Source organism: Kwoniella botswanensis, chromosome 1, assembly GCF_036426115.1.
Source record: "Kwoniella botswanensis chromosome 1, complete sequence".
NCBI lineage: Eukaryota > Fungi > Basidiomycota > Tremellomycetes > Tremellales > Cryptococcaceae > Kwoniella > Kwoniella botswanensis.
Window position 1 is genome coordinate 1,255,775 of NC_088599.1, and position 16,575 is coordinate 1,272,349.

At 46.5% G+C, this 16,575-nt stretch overlaps 8 protein-coding genes and 1 non-coding gene across 9 annotated transcripts; 5 read left to right on the forward strand and 4 right to left on the reverse strand.

Annotated features, from left to right (window-relative positions):
* Nucleotides 1-408: 408 nt before the first annotated feature.
* Nucleotides 409-3,325, reverse strand: L199_000474 (uncharacterized protein; the record flags this gene model as incomplete). The annotated part of the gene is made up of 2 exons (XM_064886241.1): nucleotides 409-2,070; nucleotides 2,123-3,325. The coding sequence occupies 2 exons, from the start codon at nucleotides 3,323-3,325 to the stop codon at nucleotides 409-411; spliced, it is 2,865 nt and encodes a 954-aa protein (XP_064742313.1).
* Nucleotides 3,326-4,401: 1,076 nt separating this feature from the next.
* On the forward strand, nucleotides 4,402-6,540 carry L199_000475 (uncharacterized protein; the record flags this gene model as incomplete). The annotated part of the gene is made up of 8 exons (XM_064886242.1): nucleotides 4,402-4,467; nucleotides 4,531-4,595; nucleotides 4,662-4,927; nucleotides 5,061-5,700; nucleotides 5,761-5,805; nucleotides 5,882-6,220; nucleotides 6,294-6,327; nucleotides 6,385-6,540. 8 exons carry the CDS (start codon nucleotides 4,402-4,404, stop codon nucleotides 6,538-6,540), a joined length of 1,611 nt encoding a protein of 536 aa, XP_064742314.1.
* Nucleotides 6,541-7,279: 739 nt separating this feature from the next.
* Nucleotides 7,280-7,653, forward strand: L199_000476 (uncharacterized protein; the record flags this gene model as incomplete). The annotated part of the gene is made up of 2 exons (XM_064886243.1): nucleotides 7,280-7,509; nucleotides 7,596-7,653. 2 exons carry the CDS (start codon nucleotides 7,280-7,282, stop codon nucleotides 7,651-7,653), a joined length of 288 nt encoding a protein of 95 aa, XP_064742315.1.
* Nucleotides 7,654-8,567: 914 nt separating this feature from the next.
* On the forward strand, nucleotides 8,568-9,312 carry L199_000477 (uncharacterized protein; the record flags this gene model as incomplete). Its single annotated transcript, XM_064886244.1, has 2 exons — nucleotides 8,568-8,602; nucleotides 8,697-9,312. The coding sequence occupies 2 exons, from the start codon at nucleotides 8,568-8,570 to the stop codon at nucleotides 9,310-9,312; spliced, it is 651 nt and encodes a 216-aa protein (XP_064742316.1).
* A 575-nt stretch (nucleotides 9,313-9,887) lies between these two features.
* On the forward strand, nucleotides 9,888-10,489 carry L199_000478 (uncharacterized protein; the record flags this gene model as incomplete). The annotated part of the gene is made up of 2 exons (XM_064886245.1): nucleotides 9,888-10,345; nucleotides 10,393-10,489. The coding sequence occupies 2 exons, from the start codon at nucleotides 9,888-9,890 to the stop codon at nucleotides 10,487-10,489; spliced, it is 555 nt and encodes a 184-aa protein (XP_064742317.1).
* A 147-nt stretch (nucleotides 10,490-10,636) lies between these two features.
* Nucleotides 10,637-11,008, reverse strand: L199_000479 (ribosomal protein L30; the record flags this gene model as incomplete). The annotated part of the gene is made up of 1 exon (XM_064886246.1): nucleotides 10,637-11,008. One exon carries the CDS (start codon nucleotides 11,006-11,008, stop codon nucleotides 10,637-10,639), a length of 372 nt encoding a protein of 123 aa, XP_064742318.1.
* A 625-nt stretch (nucleotides 11,009-11,633) lies between these two features.
* Nucleotides 11,634-11,719, reverse strand: L199_000480. Its single transcript has one exon. It is a non-coding gene; the product is annotated as a tRNA-Ile (tRNA).
* A 916-nt stretch (nucleotides 11,720-12,635) lies between these two features.
* On the reverse strand, nucleotides 12,636-14,156 carry L199_000481 (uncharacterized protein; the record flags this gene model as incomplete). Its single annotated transcript, XM_064886247.1, has 1 exon — nucleotides 12,636-14,156. One exon carries the CDS (start codon nucleotides 14,154-14,156, stop codon nucleotides 12,636-12,638), a length of 1,521 nt encoding a protein of 506 aa, XP_064742319.1.
* An 895-nt stretch (nucleotides 14,157-15,051) lies between these two features.
* Nucleotides 15,052-16,370, forward strand: L199_000482 (uncharacterized protein; the record flags this gene model as incomplete). Its single annotated transcript, XM_064886248.1, has 3 exons — nucleotides 15,052-15,483; nucleotides 15,567-15,913; nucleotides 16,049-16,370. 3 exons carry the CDS (start codon nucleotides 15,052-15,054, stop codon nucleotides 16,368-16,370), a joined length of 1,101 nt encoding a protein of 366 aa, XP_064742320.1.
* Nucleotides 16,371-16,575: the final 205 nt, after the last annotated feature.

The following is a 16,575-nucleotide window of genomic DNA, read 5'->3' on the forward strand; positions in this document are numbered from 1 at the left end:
ACACGGAATTTTTGAAATTTCGAAGCGACTCTATTCCAAGTGGAGGGCGATCATCCCAGTAGTGTGACTTGGATGAAACGAATTACCCGAAGATTAAGATTCAATTGTGAGTTCACATGCAGCCTAACTCTAACACCAACGCCCCAGCCAGATGATCCCAATGCAAAAAGAGACTACGAGCTTAATGCACTCTCAATGAGTATGGATACATGTACATACAAACAATAACAATCAAAACGGGCGATATATTCGCAGTAACTCAAAACCATGCTTCTATACTGATTTACTGTATCTACCGACAAATCCGTCTTAGCATGATATATAATACTACATAGTAAACATCCCAATACTCAATCACAACTTACACTTCCACTACCTGGTGATTTCTCATGTATCCCTATATCTGACCTAATCATTGTCGACCCTCTTCTCCTCTGCCCCTCCGACCGCCCCTTCCACTAATCCTTTATCAACCTCCAACCCCAAGCCACTGGGCGCCTCCCCTTCTCCAGCTTGATCACTCGGTAAGTCAGGTAATCCTCCGAGAGGTATATGAGGCGAGGGCGTAGCTGCTTTGACATTAATTCTCGGTGGTGAAGAAGGAGCGACCGTTGCCCATGGGTTGTTCTCCGCAGCAGCAGGTAACGAAGGCATCGATCTCGATAATGGTCTCTCAATATCTTCTTCTGTCAAACCCGTACTGGATCGAGTTGAAGGTACTTCCAATCCCAACGAAATACTATTTCCTAAGGATGGTGTCAGAGGTGCAGGTTCACTGACCAATGGCCTTCCTTCTGCTTCTTCCTCGTCCTCGTCTTCGTGAAGATCTGCACCAGAGGCAACGTGATGGATAGATTTCCTCAACGCAGCATAATGTTTATCCAAATCTCTAGGTCTGAACATCTCCTCTTCTTCGTCTCCATCACGTTCTTCCTCTACTTTGTTACTCTCTTCTTTGTCCTCTTCAGGATGCGTGTGTGAGATTTGAGGTATATCTTCAACTTTACCACCTAACACTTTGATCGTCTCTCTCAAAGCTTCTCTCTCCTCTTTGACTTCCTTCAGGGAGTCTTCCAACTCTGCCACTCTCCTTCTCTCATCCGCAACCATCTTATTCGCTTCTTCGAACAGTGCTTGAGATAAATTCTCCAATTCAGCTTCCATCTCCACTTTGCCTTTCTTCAACTCGGCTAATTCCTTTGACATCCCATCCATCTTGGCTACTGCTGCTGAATACGCTTGCCTCAGGGTAGACAATTCTTCATTACTGACAGTAGATGAGGTCCTGGCAGATACGGATCTCTGACTTGCCATCGAAGGGACATTCATCACGCTCATCGATCTCGATAGAGATGGCTGCTCGTTAAGTGATTTGCTCAAGACAGCTTGATGAGTCGCGGTCCTGTTAGGCAGAGGTCGAGCATTGGCACCAGGTAAAGGTACAGAATATGGTGCAGCGGGAGAAGTCGGTATCCAATTTGATATCGAGTCGGTACTCTTTCGAGGCTGTCCATCAGGATTGGGTGTACCTGGTCTTGAAGGTTGTTGGAAAGCATCGATCACACTTGATGCGGATGGTACGTGAACGTGACTAAGCGCACCAGTGACCTTCTTCTTACCTCCATTCCAGAATCCCCAAGAATTACTATTCGACGTCGAACTGAGTCCACCAGGCGAGGGCGCTGTCAACCCGCCAGCACCAGCAAGCTCATTCGCCGTGATGTGTAGCGAGGTGGGCCTAGTACGCTCTTCCAAGGATACTCTGGCGGGTGTTCTGGCAGCAGAGGCAGGGGAGGCGACAGAGTTGGAAGTGGTCGTGGCTCGGATGTGATCTGCAGAAGACCGAGAAGCAGTAGCTGAGAGTTGCGGCGTACCTGGAGTGGTCGTAGCTGGACCAGACACATTCCTAGATGTTCCAGCTTTGGATGCGGCTGAGGTGGCTGAAGTTCGTTTCAGTTGCGCTTCAAGCATCTCGGAGTTGGCCTCCGCCATGGCGAGGTTGGATCGAGCAATCTTGAGAGAAGTGAGTAGAGTGGAATGGGATGCAAGAAGAGCTGCTTGCGATTTGGACTATGGAAATAGTCAGTTTGGTACGATGATCCTATTACAGAGCTAGACTCACCAGCTCGTTCACTCGTCCTAGGACTTCTTGCAATACCTTTTTCACCTCATTGGGATCAGCTGTTGCCACTACTTCTGCCGATTTCTGCTCTTCTGCAAGCGCCGAATAATTCGATCCAGGAGATGAGGCATCTACTGGCGTTTCCTTCTCCTCAGTCGTATCGTTTGGTTCAGGCTCTTTCGGTTCCTCTGCTTTTTCCTCTACTCGCTTTTTCGATTCTCCCTCATCCTCGCTATCCGATGCTGGTCCCGTCAACTTGGTATATCCCGTCGCAACACCCTCGTCATCACTCTCATCTTCCTCTGCAGCGTCCGTTTTGTTTTCCCCGAAAAGATTGAATTTCGAGGATGAAGTGGAAGAAGGTCGATCTGTCGGTGGGGGTTTAGTGAGTTTTGATGCAGCAGGTGGAGGAGGCGGGAGTAATGGGAAAGCCTTTTTGTCCTCCAGTGGTTTAGGGATGGGTGAGACGATCGTCGTTGGCTCTGTGGGCTTCACAGCGGTAGACGATGTTTTGGTAATAGAAATGCCAGATAGGGTTGACCATCGCTTTATATCTTCTTCCGTGATCATCTTCTCCGCAGCATCGTGATTGGCCACATCACCTTCTTTGACAGTCGCAGCGAACGTCTCGGAAGTCGCACTAGGTAATGGCTCTTCGACTGCTTTAGACGCAGCAGGTTCCGGTGTTTTGACAGGTAGCGCATCTAGTAAAGGTGGTTTGGCGGGAGGTGTACTTGCCGATGGGACTCGAGAGAGTGGAGCAGAAGGTGTTATTCTAGGTGAAGACGTGTTGGAAGATACTCTCATCGAGGATGCTCTTCTTACGTTACTAGGTCGATTGTTTTGATTGTGATGATTATGATCGTGTTTACCGGATAAAAGTTGAGAAGCGAGTAAACTAGGTGGTAGAGGTTTATTACAGAAGGGACACATTACAGGTTCATCCCCCATCCCTGGAACTTCCTTCTCGTGAGATCTCCTCCTTTCCAGCTGTACTTTCCTACTAGTCGTATCTTCTTCAGTAGGTAGAAAATCATTCGACATCTGACTGATCTTCCGTCCGATATTCTTCAGTCGAGGTGGAAGGTTAACACTGGGGAAATCGAATGGATTCTCCTTGTTTGCTGTTTCCACCGCAGGAGAATTCTGATTGGAGTAGGAGTAATAGGCCATGGTCGGCACTCCGGCACCTGAGTGCATCATCTCTCTACGTGATCTGTTGATATGTGATGTGAGTGAGGTTTGTTTAACTATGTGCAGTGAGGACGATTCAAGTCGATTTATAAACTGCTAAAGTAGAAGAAGTTTACCGGGCGTTGTCGCTTTGATCGGTTCGAAACGCAAGACGCGGGTTTGAGGTGTTATCGGGTTCTGTACTGTATGTTATGCTCGATTGTTTCGATGGGGTGAGAATGCTGTCACCAGTATGCACATGTAGATTGACGTTGGAATGGAGTTGTATATGATGATATCAGCTGAGAGGAACGTGATGACATGGATCTCCAAGAATGCGAGTATCCAAAATAACCATCCAAGAGTTGTTGCAAGGTATGACGTTACCCTACCCCTTTGACCCCAAATCCATCCTGCCACGTGCCTTTTCGCGATGTTCGGATCAAATAGGCGTGAGGAAGTCGGAGATGAGCTGGGATGGTGTGATTTACGCGCCATAGTGAGCGGTTGCGGCATTTGGATCACAATAACAAATCATTACGATTTTGCCCATTTTGTCACTTGATGAATTAAGGTTTACCATCCTTCATTGCTATGCATGAGGGCCCAAAGACTGGGGCATTGTACTTGATGGTGAAGAACACCCAATGTCCTAGCTTTCCACTGTCCCAAAGAGCAGGATGCATGAGCCGCAAAAGTGATTAGAAAGGCAATTACAAATTTGTTTACAATTGATCAAATTGTTGCAACCGCTCACCATGCGCTAGTGGGTTCGAGTTATATGGATATGGCCGATAGCCTTTGCATGAAAACTTGAAACGAGTGAGGTGAGCTCCACTGAAATTGAGATTTGTATACTCGTAGGTCATACATACACTGAGTGAGTGTGGGAGATATCTAGTCTAGATACATACAGTGGGTCCCGTTGAATCGTTGAGTCATTGATCATCGTTAAGACCTATCCTTTGTTTCAATCTATCATCCAACAGTCACCCACTGCCCATCATCACCTTTCTTTGTCATCAAACCGACCCCAAGAGCGAAATCTCAATTCATCTCTTCACTCACGCCACCTCTCTTTCGGCCGTCAGTCATACCCGTCCACGATGGGCTTATCAAGATCATCAAGGATCATCACCCTGCTGGTGATAGATTCAGTATTCTTTCTTATCGTGAGTCTTCAGTCTCGTGCATATGGGAACTGACCATGATAAGCTAACACCTCAATCGCTCAGGAATTGGTCACAGGTTATGCAGTCGGATCACTGGCTTTGGTAGCTGACTCATTCCACATGTTAAAGTGAGCGATCCAGATCCTAATTCAACTAGAATACGTATCATAGCTGACTGAATACCTGTTCTTTAGTGATGTCCTATCGCTAGTCGTAGCATTATACACTATCAAACTTGCCACTTCCCCTTCCTCATCGGCAAATTCATACGGATGGCAAAGAGCGGAGATCCTCGGCGCTCTCATCAACGGTGTCTTCCTGGTTGCACTATGTGTATCCATCTTCTTAGAAGCTATAGGAAGGATTGTGTCTCCCCCTGAGATCAGTAATCCTAAGATCATCGTGATAGTCGGTAGTTTGGGTTTGTTGAGTAATATCGTTGGGTTATTCTTGTTCCACGGTGAGTGATTGATCTCGCGACCCTCCAATCATCCTAGTATTGTATGGGAATACCCACCAGGGCGAGCGTCCTGCCGTATAGGCTCTATACTGGATGGCTACATTGCTGATTCTCCATTTGAATACTCTAACAGAACACGGTCACTCCCATGGACATTCCCACGGAGCAATCGCCTTACCTGACGACGACGATGAAAATGCCGAAGAAGAACGGGAAGACTCGGTTTCCGAACTCTACCAACATCCCGCCGAAACCAGAGCTCAAATCATCGAGACTGCTCAGGAATTCGGTTACGGCCAGAACAATCAACTGTCAAGTTCGTTGGATAGTGGATTGAACAACGTCTTGAAGTCTCCACCTAATCACCATCATCGGGCTTTGTCAAACAGTAGGAGATCAGGCAGACACGGAAGTATCAGCAGTAGACCAGGCGAGACCAGAAAAGGTTCGGCATCGAGAATCCCCCCTTCAGCTGGTCAGAACGATACTTTACCTCCTGTAGGTGGAAGTGCGTCGACCACTTCTTCAGCTACGGCCGTTACGGAGAGTGCACCTGCCGCTCCGACCAAATCAAAATTATCTGTTGCTCATGACCACGATCATGACCATGACCACGACCACGGAAATGGCAACAATAAGAAACCTCTTGCAAGTAACGCCAGTGATGCTGAGAACGGACATTCCCACGATCATGGTCATGGGCACGGTGGTCATGGTCATTCACACGGTTCGATGAACATGAGAGGTGTCTTCTTGCATGTTTTGGGCGATGCGTGAGTGCGGCTTCGTACATACCAAAACAAAGATTGCATGTGCTGACGATGATCGTGCAGTCTCGGTAACGTCGGTGTAATCGCTGCTGGACTTGTCATCTGGTTGTGAGTATCATTCACCTCATCCTCAACCCCGAACCGCGGTATAGTCTCGAGGTTAATTGTCGTTGCGTATTTTTAGTTGCCAAGGAAGATGGACCTTATATTTCGATCCCGGTGTATCACTCCTCATCACCTGCATCATATTCTCATCGGCCTTACCACTCTGTAAATCCGCTTCCTACATTCTTTTACAAGGTGTTCCTTCGCATGTATCCCTCGAAGCAGTTCGAAAATCAATCGTCGATGTCGAAGGTGTCGATTCAGTACATGAATTACATATTTGGCAATTATCCGAATCGACCGTCGTAGCTTCCGTTCACGTTATGATTGTCTCCGGACAAGATTATATGGACGTTGCTACTAGAATCAGGCAGAGGATGCACGGCCATGGAATTCATAGTGTTACTATCCAACCTGAGTGAGTAGAGTGTGTAGACAGGTCAGGTCTGTGCTTGAGACGGTGCTGATAAATATGTGATTGATTTGCTTAGGTTCTACGCAGATGAAGAAGCTCTATCTGCTAATGTAAGTCGATGTGTCATCCGCTTGATTGAACGATGCTGATTGTGTTTGGCGATTTAGGGCGAAGCATGTCTGATCCGATGCCCTCCCGATCAATGCCAGGGCGATACATGTTGTCCACCCATCTCTTCGAAATTGGATGACGACTCGCCTTCTCATGGGGATGATCATGACCATGATCATGATCACGACCACGACCACGACCACGACCATTAAAGTGGATAAAAAGTTACACGATGTCAGTATGTTTGGGTCACTCAGTCAAATATGCTAGATATCAGCTCGTGACAGAGAAATCTAGTAGCATTTAGGATATAATAGAACAGATTTTTTAAGTATAATTTTGGTATACCCCCTTTTTAACACATCGTTCGAAGGATATACCCCACTTTAGGAGAACATGTCTTAGATATACATCATGTATTGGTATGTATGAGATATCATGCGGATAGTACGATGCTTGTGTTCAATGCTCGGGACATCCACATCTCAGTGAGCATGTCAAGTTCAACGAATTATGAAACGTTTGGCTTGTAGGGAAAGGATGAAAGGATAGTTGCACAGCATGATCGCATGCCCACAATCTGTCTCGTCTCTTTGCTTCTCTCTTCTCTCTTCTTCGCTTTTTATCTTGGCAGAACGATGCGTCCTCAAGGTATATAATTAAGACAACTACTCACGTCGCAATTGTCTAGATTCAGGAGAAGGGATGGTACAGAGTCTCGATTCTCGAACGAGTAAGATCTCAGGTCATCCTTTTTTGTCCACCTCGGTCAGCTTCAGAAAGGACATGAAGGACAACTGGTCATGACTCATTGAATATCCTGCTCGAACGAGATGCAAAGGTATAAATACCATCGGCATTCGGCTGACTGGTGTCTCGATTATACCAATAATACATATCCCACAGAATACTTCATGTTACGCAGATACTGTTGTTACTAGCTTGATCATCATGGCCGAAGACCTACAACAAGAACAGTCCACTACGGACTTCCAATCAACCCAAGGTGAAAAGAAGGTTCTAACCCGATGGATGACTCTTGATGTGTTTACAGCTAGGAGCACTTCAGCGACTGATGAAGCAGAGCGTAAGAGGTTTGATAATAGTAAGAATTCCACTACGGCTACCATGAACAATGGAAGTACGACTACTTCTACCACCCAAGGTCGAGGTCAAGCTTCGTGAGTCTCTTATCACCAGGTTAATAACACGATAGGATAGAAAAGGCTGCGACTTACTGTGCATCTTGATCGCGTTGACCTTGCAGTGACAGAGAAGAAAAGAAAGAAGATCAGACATTCGAGTTTAATGTCACTTACTATTGAGCGATGAGTTGCAAGTGTCGAAATACAATCATTAGATATGTGGTGTAGTCTGGGGTCTTCAGTAGCACAGTATCTGAACGGTCGAGGGTAGTGCAGCATGCATTCGTAGTCGATGTTGCATGCCATGTTCGCGATTTCATGCAATTCTACAGCTATAGCAAGAAGAGGCTTAAGGCTGGTGCTGTAAGTGTCAACAGTACTTGATCGCGCTACCCTCTAGCGCATATACATCAGTACATCAAGCTGTTGGTTACTGTACAGAATTGTGAGCAGGGAAGATATGCCGGTAGAGATCGGCAAGATGAGGCGACATGAGCCTCGCTTCTTGACTCGATCTTATATGCCTGCCACTTGCCAAGGAAGTTATACAATGATACATCCCCACCTCAGAAGCAGTACACGGGTGTTTGACAGGCTGATCATGGAGCCTCAAAGGATATTTCAAGCTTCAACCGAGCCATCTAGATGTGAAACCTTGTTGGTATCATAATCAAGCTTGACACAAAACCTTGTAATGATCATTCTGTAATTGGTCACAGCCCCTTAAATCCTCGAGAAGACATACAGTAGGGATACAAGAAGCCTCTTGAGAAGCTCTCAGCTAGCGAAACGTGTAGAGAAAGCGTCGTTCCTGTCTTTGTTTGACACGTCATACGAACTTCACGGTATACCTTGAAAGGATCACAATATCCTTCTTCGCAAAAGGTACTTTGTCAATTCTCAACCCGAGACTAAAAACAGGGTATATTTCACTTGGCTCCAAAAGCATTTCGAACTACTTCACCATCTTTCATATCACTTTTTCCCGTTTCTTCGCCATCCCTACAGTGGTGACCAGATTACTGCACTATAAGACGAATCTCTCTGTCTACTATCAAGGTTTTTTTAAACATCAATACTAGACTGTAGAAACGATGTCCGACTCCAGTCGATCGGGTTTCAAAAGCCTGTACGCTTCACTTTCGCATGCCCATCACACGGCCTACATATAGCCCCCCAGCCAGGCGTCGATGCAGCTGACATCGAAGCATTCTCTCTTACAGTTATAACAGGATTCGTCATCCTCGATCCTACAAATCCCATGACAGCTCGAGTGGCGATAGGAACTCTTCTCAGCCCAAAACAGTCCGCACTGGCGCTTACATCGCTACGAGAAGCGATAGGAGCACTGGTGATCGACCTCGGACGTCGTATGGGCCCATGGGAGTGGCAGCGACAAGAGACGCGCTAGCCGGCACCAATGCAACGACCCATACTGTCCCTTGTGAAGAAGACGCTGACAGAAGGAGACGGGAAGCAGCCTTGTCTCCTGGTCTCCTCGCCGGGGCAGCTTCCGTTGGCGAAGATCAACTTTCCACAACTCCAGCTGGAACAGAAGATTGTACTGATAAAGGCGATTCATACAATCATGGAGATACTCACAATGCTGAAGCCACGTATGGCATCGGTCACTACGGTATAAACATCAACCACCCCACCACCTGCAGCGGTGTCGGTGTCGGTAGCCATCATGACTTCTCACTCGAAGGCCATCATGACTACTCTGGAGGAGGCGGTGGTGGTGTCTACTCGGGAGGGCATAGTAGCCACCATGGAGGAGGTCATGATAGTGGGAGTCACTCGGGAGGCGGTTTTGATGGCGGAGGAGGAGGTTTCTGAAGGGCCGCCTTCTGCAGATTAGTAGATGGTCATCCTTCGACGGCAAGGTTTGTGAACATTGTTATGCTGGCGTCGAATCTCATGCATGTTCTTACTTCAAAGCTATGCCATACCTGTTTGCAGAAGCAGAAGATGTATGATAAGGGAGGCCTTGTCAGTCGAGTGCGAACATCATGTTCCAATCTACGTGGGATTCCAATGTATGGGAATTATACCGGTAGAGTAGTTTTCTGTTCGTGAGGCAGTTGAGAGACTGGTTGCAGGTGTTCGTGATTACGCCTGAGCAGCTTTCAATGGTGTCCCTTGTCATTAGCGAGAGTACAAGCGATTGTTGAAACGTCATCTACTCCTCTCGGTTATACAACCATGTTTCACGACATATGTTAACATCCTTTGATCGCAATGACGTGTCTGCCGTCGGAATTGCTAATGACATCTTGCTTTGAAAGATATCATCCTCTAGGCTTACACTGTTCAGCAACTGAAAATTGTGTCTTAAGTGGCAAGATATTGTTATTCCGTCTGATTTGCCTTTCGATTACCTTCAAAACTGTTGGGTCACACGACGCGTTAAGATGGTCGATACTTCAGACCATTCAGCATCGTCTGCAAGCCTCTCAGGAGCTTCCTCCTGGGATCAACAACTTCACACAAGCAGATCTTCCAGTATTGCTTCCTCCTCTTCACGAATGAACAGGGGAGATGAAGGCTTGTATTCTCGTTTTAACACTTCTCCAGCTGGTACACCCCTTCCGACCCCCTTAGATACGGGGGAGAAAAATGATCCTCTCGCCACTTCTCCTAATTCCAAGTCCACTCACTGCATATTGGAAAACACAGCATCTCCTACGCCTAGATACGAGAAGCCAAATCCCTTCGAATCAGCTCATCGAACGAAAATCACCAAGCAGGGAAGTATGGCTTTGTCAGGCGATAGGGATACAACTCCAACTAGTTGGGTAGAAGTCCGTCAGTCGCTCTCGCTGAGCTCAGTCGTTGGTCAGCCCAATTCAAGAGAGATGGAGCTCGCGAAGTAAGTTGAAAATCGGTTTTGGAGGATTTATGACTGATATCGAGTAGACACTGCTTTTTCCAGATCATGAAAGCAGTAGAGACTACGCCGATGAGTGGTCAATCGCAGAGGAAGGAATCGGGAGCAAGCAGTCCAGCGGAATGATCACGAGAATCTGGATGATATGAGATGATGAAGTGATATGCATATAGTGTAGCCCTGGATAGCTCGATTTATCGATGAACCATTGCCTGGGGAATTTATTGATCAGAGCGACTCCTCTAAGTTGATAGTTTTGAGCATCGACTCACATCATATCTGACTCTCCGTTAATTCCTTGCCACCCCCATATACCCTTCCACTAGGTTCTAACCCATTACCTTCTGATCTCCTCCTCTTCCTCAAAACCTCCCCTTCAGCCTTCGTAACATTTGCGACAAGCACCAGCTCCTTCACTTTCAGTATTCTACCCGCTGTCGTCTCGCCATAAGGATGTAAAGCCGATTCACGTAGTCTATACAGTCCCAATGCTTCTAGTGTCTTTCGAGATGAGGCTGGTAAGCCGATAGGTGAACGTATAAGCGTTATAAGATGGTGTGTAGGTGTAACAGATGGAGACGTAGATGAGGACGCAGATGAGGAAGCGATGTTCGATATTTGGTGGAGTGCCCGAGAACGGAACATGTTGAGTACTGTGGTCTTGATAGTACGCACAGCGTGTGGGATATTTCTGATACTTGTATTTAGGCCGTCTGATTTATAAATGTTGTTTGATGATCGTATGTAAAAGATCTCTCGACGGCTCGTCTCGAAATTTCAGTGAAATAACAGATCGAAGAGGTCTTACCAGGAGCGGAATCAAATTAGCGCTGTGTGGCACTGCACTACTCGCTACTTGCTACAAGGCAGGATGAACACCATTAGGGCATGGATGTATGCATTATGTATACCTATACTTGAATTGCGCACATCATCATTTTCATGCAAGTAATGAGATACCTTGCGAGACGTTCTCCTTTCCTATTACGACTAAAAAGATTTCTATATGGGAACACAAAGAGGTCGAAGACGAAAAGTGATACAGATTGACGACAGGATAAAGCCCAAAGTTGGTTATAGGTCCACTTCCAAGAACCAGCATCTACTACATTCAAAAGGACCGAAGGGGATGAAGCCGCCCTCGTGAAACGAACACGCTATCTGCCTGCGACGAATAGGGAAAGTTTTCACAAAGGATTTCGACGAACATCGTAGATAACGAGTGGCAGAACAAAAAGAGGAACACAAAAAGGAACACAAAAAGGGGTTATTCTCCTTGACAGGTTTGAACTGCCGACATTTGTGAAAACAGGCAACCTCATAAGCACAAAACTCTAACCACTGAGCTAAAGGAGACCAATTTTTGACAAAATTTTAGGGATTCTCGGCAGCCAAAGTTTATTTTGAATATATAGAGCTCTTTCAGCCCGAATTACAGCACTTCTATCCAAAGCTCTAATGATCGGATGCTTTATGCGTCGACTCTAGCACCCCGTTGGTGACACCGAATTGCTGACCAGTTTCCTGCTTTATCAATACGGTAGCCGGGTATATACTATATTATATGTATCAGTAAGACATGGAGTCGACAAATCGCAATGATCGTAATGTGGAGATGACTGTGGCGCAGTCCCTCAGAGGATCGATTGTCTAACAGGCTAATTCTCTGTGGGAATGAGGTGTTAGAGATGCCTGATTACTGAAAGCGTGCATTTCTTGGGAACTGTGGTAGCGTCAGCAAGCGAATCCTGTCTCACAATCTTTCTCTATATCATGCCCAAGAGCTGTGGCGGATGCTCCCCTTGACGTGAAACCTCAGTCTACTGTAGAGTAGTCCTTTACCATACAAAGGCTGCTTTTGGTTTCTGTTCAAAGGCTCTTAGAGTGCTAAAGAAAGGAGCTGTGAACATTTCTCCCACCGATGAGATGCCGGTGACGGGCAGACGCATTTTCTTGGCCATCAGTAATGAGGATACGGCTTGGTCCGGGATGCCGATGATCTTGGTACAACAGGATAAAGTAGCATACATGGTATAAGGCAGGCATTCTCAGACCGACATCCCACTCAAATCGCACTGTCAAGTCAAATCTAGCACGATAAATCGAAACAGTGAACAATGTGGGGGCAGCTGGATAGGATCCTATAGTATGGACCAAAAAGGTATCGAGACATGTACATGATCCATATGAAGAAGAGAACGACATTCACAAAAGAATAAACCGTGACATATACCCAGTATTCCCATGTAGCGCGCACACACTTCTGGATATCTCAAATGGTGATTACTTGAGCCGAAACCCAAGCGTTGTCCATGAGTGGTTCGGGGAACGAGAACATTTTGTCGTATCGTCGGAGCTCAAGGGCCATGATGACCCCATGGATACAAGTGGCCACCCATTCTTCGAACGACTCAATCCAACCTACCTGGGTATGGGCGAACTGGTTACTCGAACCACCTTCTACCTTCTCCTCGGATTTACCCCTTTCCTTCTCCGATTCTGGATAATTGTCCATCCATTTTCCATTGGTTCCAGTGTTAGGAGCGTTGGGCTGGCGGGTTTGATGGGATGAGCTGAGCACATAGGCAAAGTCGAAAAAATGGCCTTTGAGTATAGGAACCGTGATAAGGTAACTTGCCAGAATAGGATTCGTTGGATCGCATAGCAACCATTCACCACTTCTTACCAGCTGAAAATTGTCCACACAACCTCCAATTGCCGGTTCCCTCTTCCTAAATTCATTTACCATGTTATAGACAAGTTTTTCCAGGTCGTTGATCGAGTACCTTGTTTTGCCGATGAAGAGAGCAATGGTGTCCATGTTCGTAAAGGGAAGGTACTTCGGGACTTTCCTTAGGGTCAGCTGGTATCGAGCTGAAGGTATATCCTCTTGAAGATTGACCGAGAGTACATAGGGAGAATTTTTGACCGCCCACGGGTCATGTACAGCAGTACGACCAGTTACTACTCGATTCATTCTGTCAAGCTTAAGGCCCCAAGCTTTATACCAGGTATGATTGTTGGCAGAGAACCAAGTTTCCAGTACTTTGTTGAGCTCGGATTCAGTGAAGAGATGAACGGATTCATTCACTGGACTCAACTCGAAGGACATGATGGTGGCTTTGTCCTCGTCCCACGAGCATGTACCATCGAAAAACCATTTGAGGTGCTTTTGTGGAGACACAAGAGCGGAGTAAGAGCAGGCAAGATAATCGATGGTGTCTGTGGCACTTTCCGGTTGAAGGGTGGTGGTGGAAGCTGAAGTGGTGATGGGAGTTGTGGTGGCGCCAGCATCAGGGGAGAAAGCGATGGCAAAATCGCTAGTTGTAGTGAGTATGCCAGAAGCACTTTTCGCTGTTGAATCTTCGAGGAGAGCCGAAGTGATGCTTTCAGAATTATGAACAGCAATGCAAGTCTCCTTCGTCAACCTCTGATTCTTGGCACACTTCATTTCTTTGGCCAGCCTACGTCTCGATCGTTTCAGGCGAACCAATGCTTCTGCAGGCCGCTCTTTCGACTCGTACGCCAAGTGCCCTAGATCATGTCGGTTCTTGCATTGAATCCAAGATTGCCACGTGTCTGTCTTGATGGCGCGAATGGCCCCTTTGAACAGCTTCAGCTCATGACGAAGGTGCTGCTCTTTCAACGGAATAAAATCATTAGGATTTCTTGGCGGACCTGAATGGTGCAGAGAGGCAGTGGTGGATTTTGATTCGATTGTGGATTCCGCTGTGGGTTTGGGGAGGGTGATGGCTGGGGTGGCGGGAGAGCAACAAGTATGTGTGGTCTGCATGACGAATCTAGTTTCGAGCAGTCGATCTTCAACTTCCGAATGGGAGATGATTTAGGCAGTGAGGTTTGGCAGTTGTATCTTACGTATATGTACACTTATTTGTGTTGAGCAAGTGACGAATGTTTTGTTAGTGGTACGTTCGAGTTGTATCTATAGCCAGGGGAGTGACTTATATATATATATATACGTCCAAGATTGAAGGAGAAAATGGCACCTTTTCACTCAGCTGGTAGATGACACATACAGCGCAGTCTGGGAGACTTGGGAATGTTTCATCAACAATAGAATATTGTTCAGTATCAAAGGCTGAAATGTTGGATGGTCAGGAATATCCGATGCTTATGACAAGAGGAAGAAATCACTCTGAAATGTTTGTCGACAGGCAGTTCGTACTCCTTTTCTTCATCGAACGCAAGACCTTGAGGTAGCTTAGGACACCGCCATCAAAAATGGAACTGGAACCAATTCGGCGCGAAACACGGGGTCCAACGTTTCAAAACTAGTATATTGTCATTGACAAGTGTTTGTTTGACGAGTTAAGTTGATTTGATCGAACCTTGTCGCTATCGACGCTATCTACTGATACTGTACACTTTTGGAACTCATTCAGTCGTTCAGCTCAATCCTACTACTATCCGGGGGATCAGCACCATAGTTTCACACCGGCCAAGAGGCAAAGGAACCAGCACTGGACGCTGCAAGTCTTGTTCTCTAAATTGCCACGAATGTAGCATATGATCGTGCCTGGACAAACTCACGACTCGGAATTCGTCCCAAAATCGAGTCCGACTCCTCGCATATAGATAACGATTTTAACACTTGCATCTCCCTTGATTCCTTTACGAATCTCTTTCTGCCCCTCACTCGTGCACACTACTTACACCTACCGTACAAGATGTCATCCCTCGCTCGACCAGCTGCTCATGCGGCTCGACGAGCTCCCCGACGAGCCCAACCCGATAACACCCTTTTCCGAAACTCGACTCCTCCACCTCATCTCCTCACTCTCGCAGACCTCTCACCAGCCCAGATCAAGACACTGATCCAGAATGCATTGGCTATGAAGTATGTCAGCAAGCATCGATCTCCGAAAGCTCTCATCTCGAGTTTGGACAAGAGGACAATCGCTATGATCTTCAGTAAACGATCAACCAGGACTCGAGTCGCTTCTGAAACTTCTGTTCAAGCACTAGGTGGACACCCCATGTTCTTAGGTAAAGATGATATCCAATTAGGTGTGAATGAGACATTGGAGGATACTGCTAGGGTTGTAGGTAGTATGGTGGATGGTATCATGGCCAGAGTAGGAGGACATCATGAGGTTGAGGTGGGTTTTTCTTTTTCTCACCCAAACATCGAATGTCATTCGGGTGATATATCACTGATACCCATGACAATCCACTTGTATAGACACTTGCCAAATACTCACCCGTACCAATAATCAACGCTCTCTCAGACTTGTACCACCCCACTCAGATCCTCGCCGACATCATGGCGTTACACGAACATTACGCCCCGGCACCCAACCCACCTGAAAAGGCAGCCGAGGGTGAGGGAACTCATACCTCCATCTTGAAGTACTTCCAATCTACTGTTGACCCACTCAAGACTCTCAAAGGCAAGAAAGTGGCCTGGGTAGGGGATAGTAATAACATCTCGAACGAGTTGTTGGTCACCCTCCCTAGATTAGGTATGGAATTCAGTTTGGCTGCGCCAAAGGGTTATGATAAGGTTGATGAGAGAGTTTGGGCGAGGGTGTAAGTGAAAGCTTTCTTCATGATCTTTAAAATGACATGCTTCATTGTGATAGAACCATCTCATTTGCCCCATTTCACCTACTCCATTCATTTCTTACCTGTCATGACGCCCGCTAACACCTTCCTCGTGCACAGGATCGAAGCAGGTACGCAATCCCTCGTGAAACTCACCAACACTCCCTCCGAAGCCCTTGTGAACGCCGACGTCGTAGTCACCGATACCTGGATCTCAATGGGTCAAGAACAAGAAAAGGTTGAACGTCTAAAAGCTTTCGAGGGATATCAAATCACCAATAAGATGGTCAACGATGCCGGTGCGAAAGAAGACTGGAGGTTCTTGCATTGTCTACCAAGGAAACAGGAAGAAGTGGATGATGAGGTATTTTATGGACCTAGGAGTTTGGTTTTCCCAGAGGCTGAGAATAGGAAATGGACAATCATGGCTTGTTTTGAGTGAGTGAACTGGGTGTTGGTGATTTTTTAAGACTTGGGCTGATAGGATCAATCTCATCTTAGTATGCTTTACGGTCAATGGAGATTACCTTAGAAGTATCCACCGAGTCGGAGTACAGGTCACATACATGGAATACAGGAATGAATGGACAACAACTACAACTATCTCTGATGATGATATGGTATGTCCATGATACGAAATGAATTGC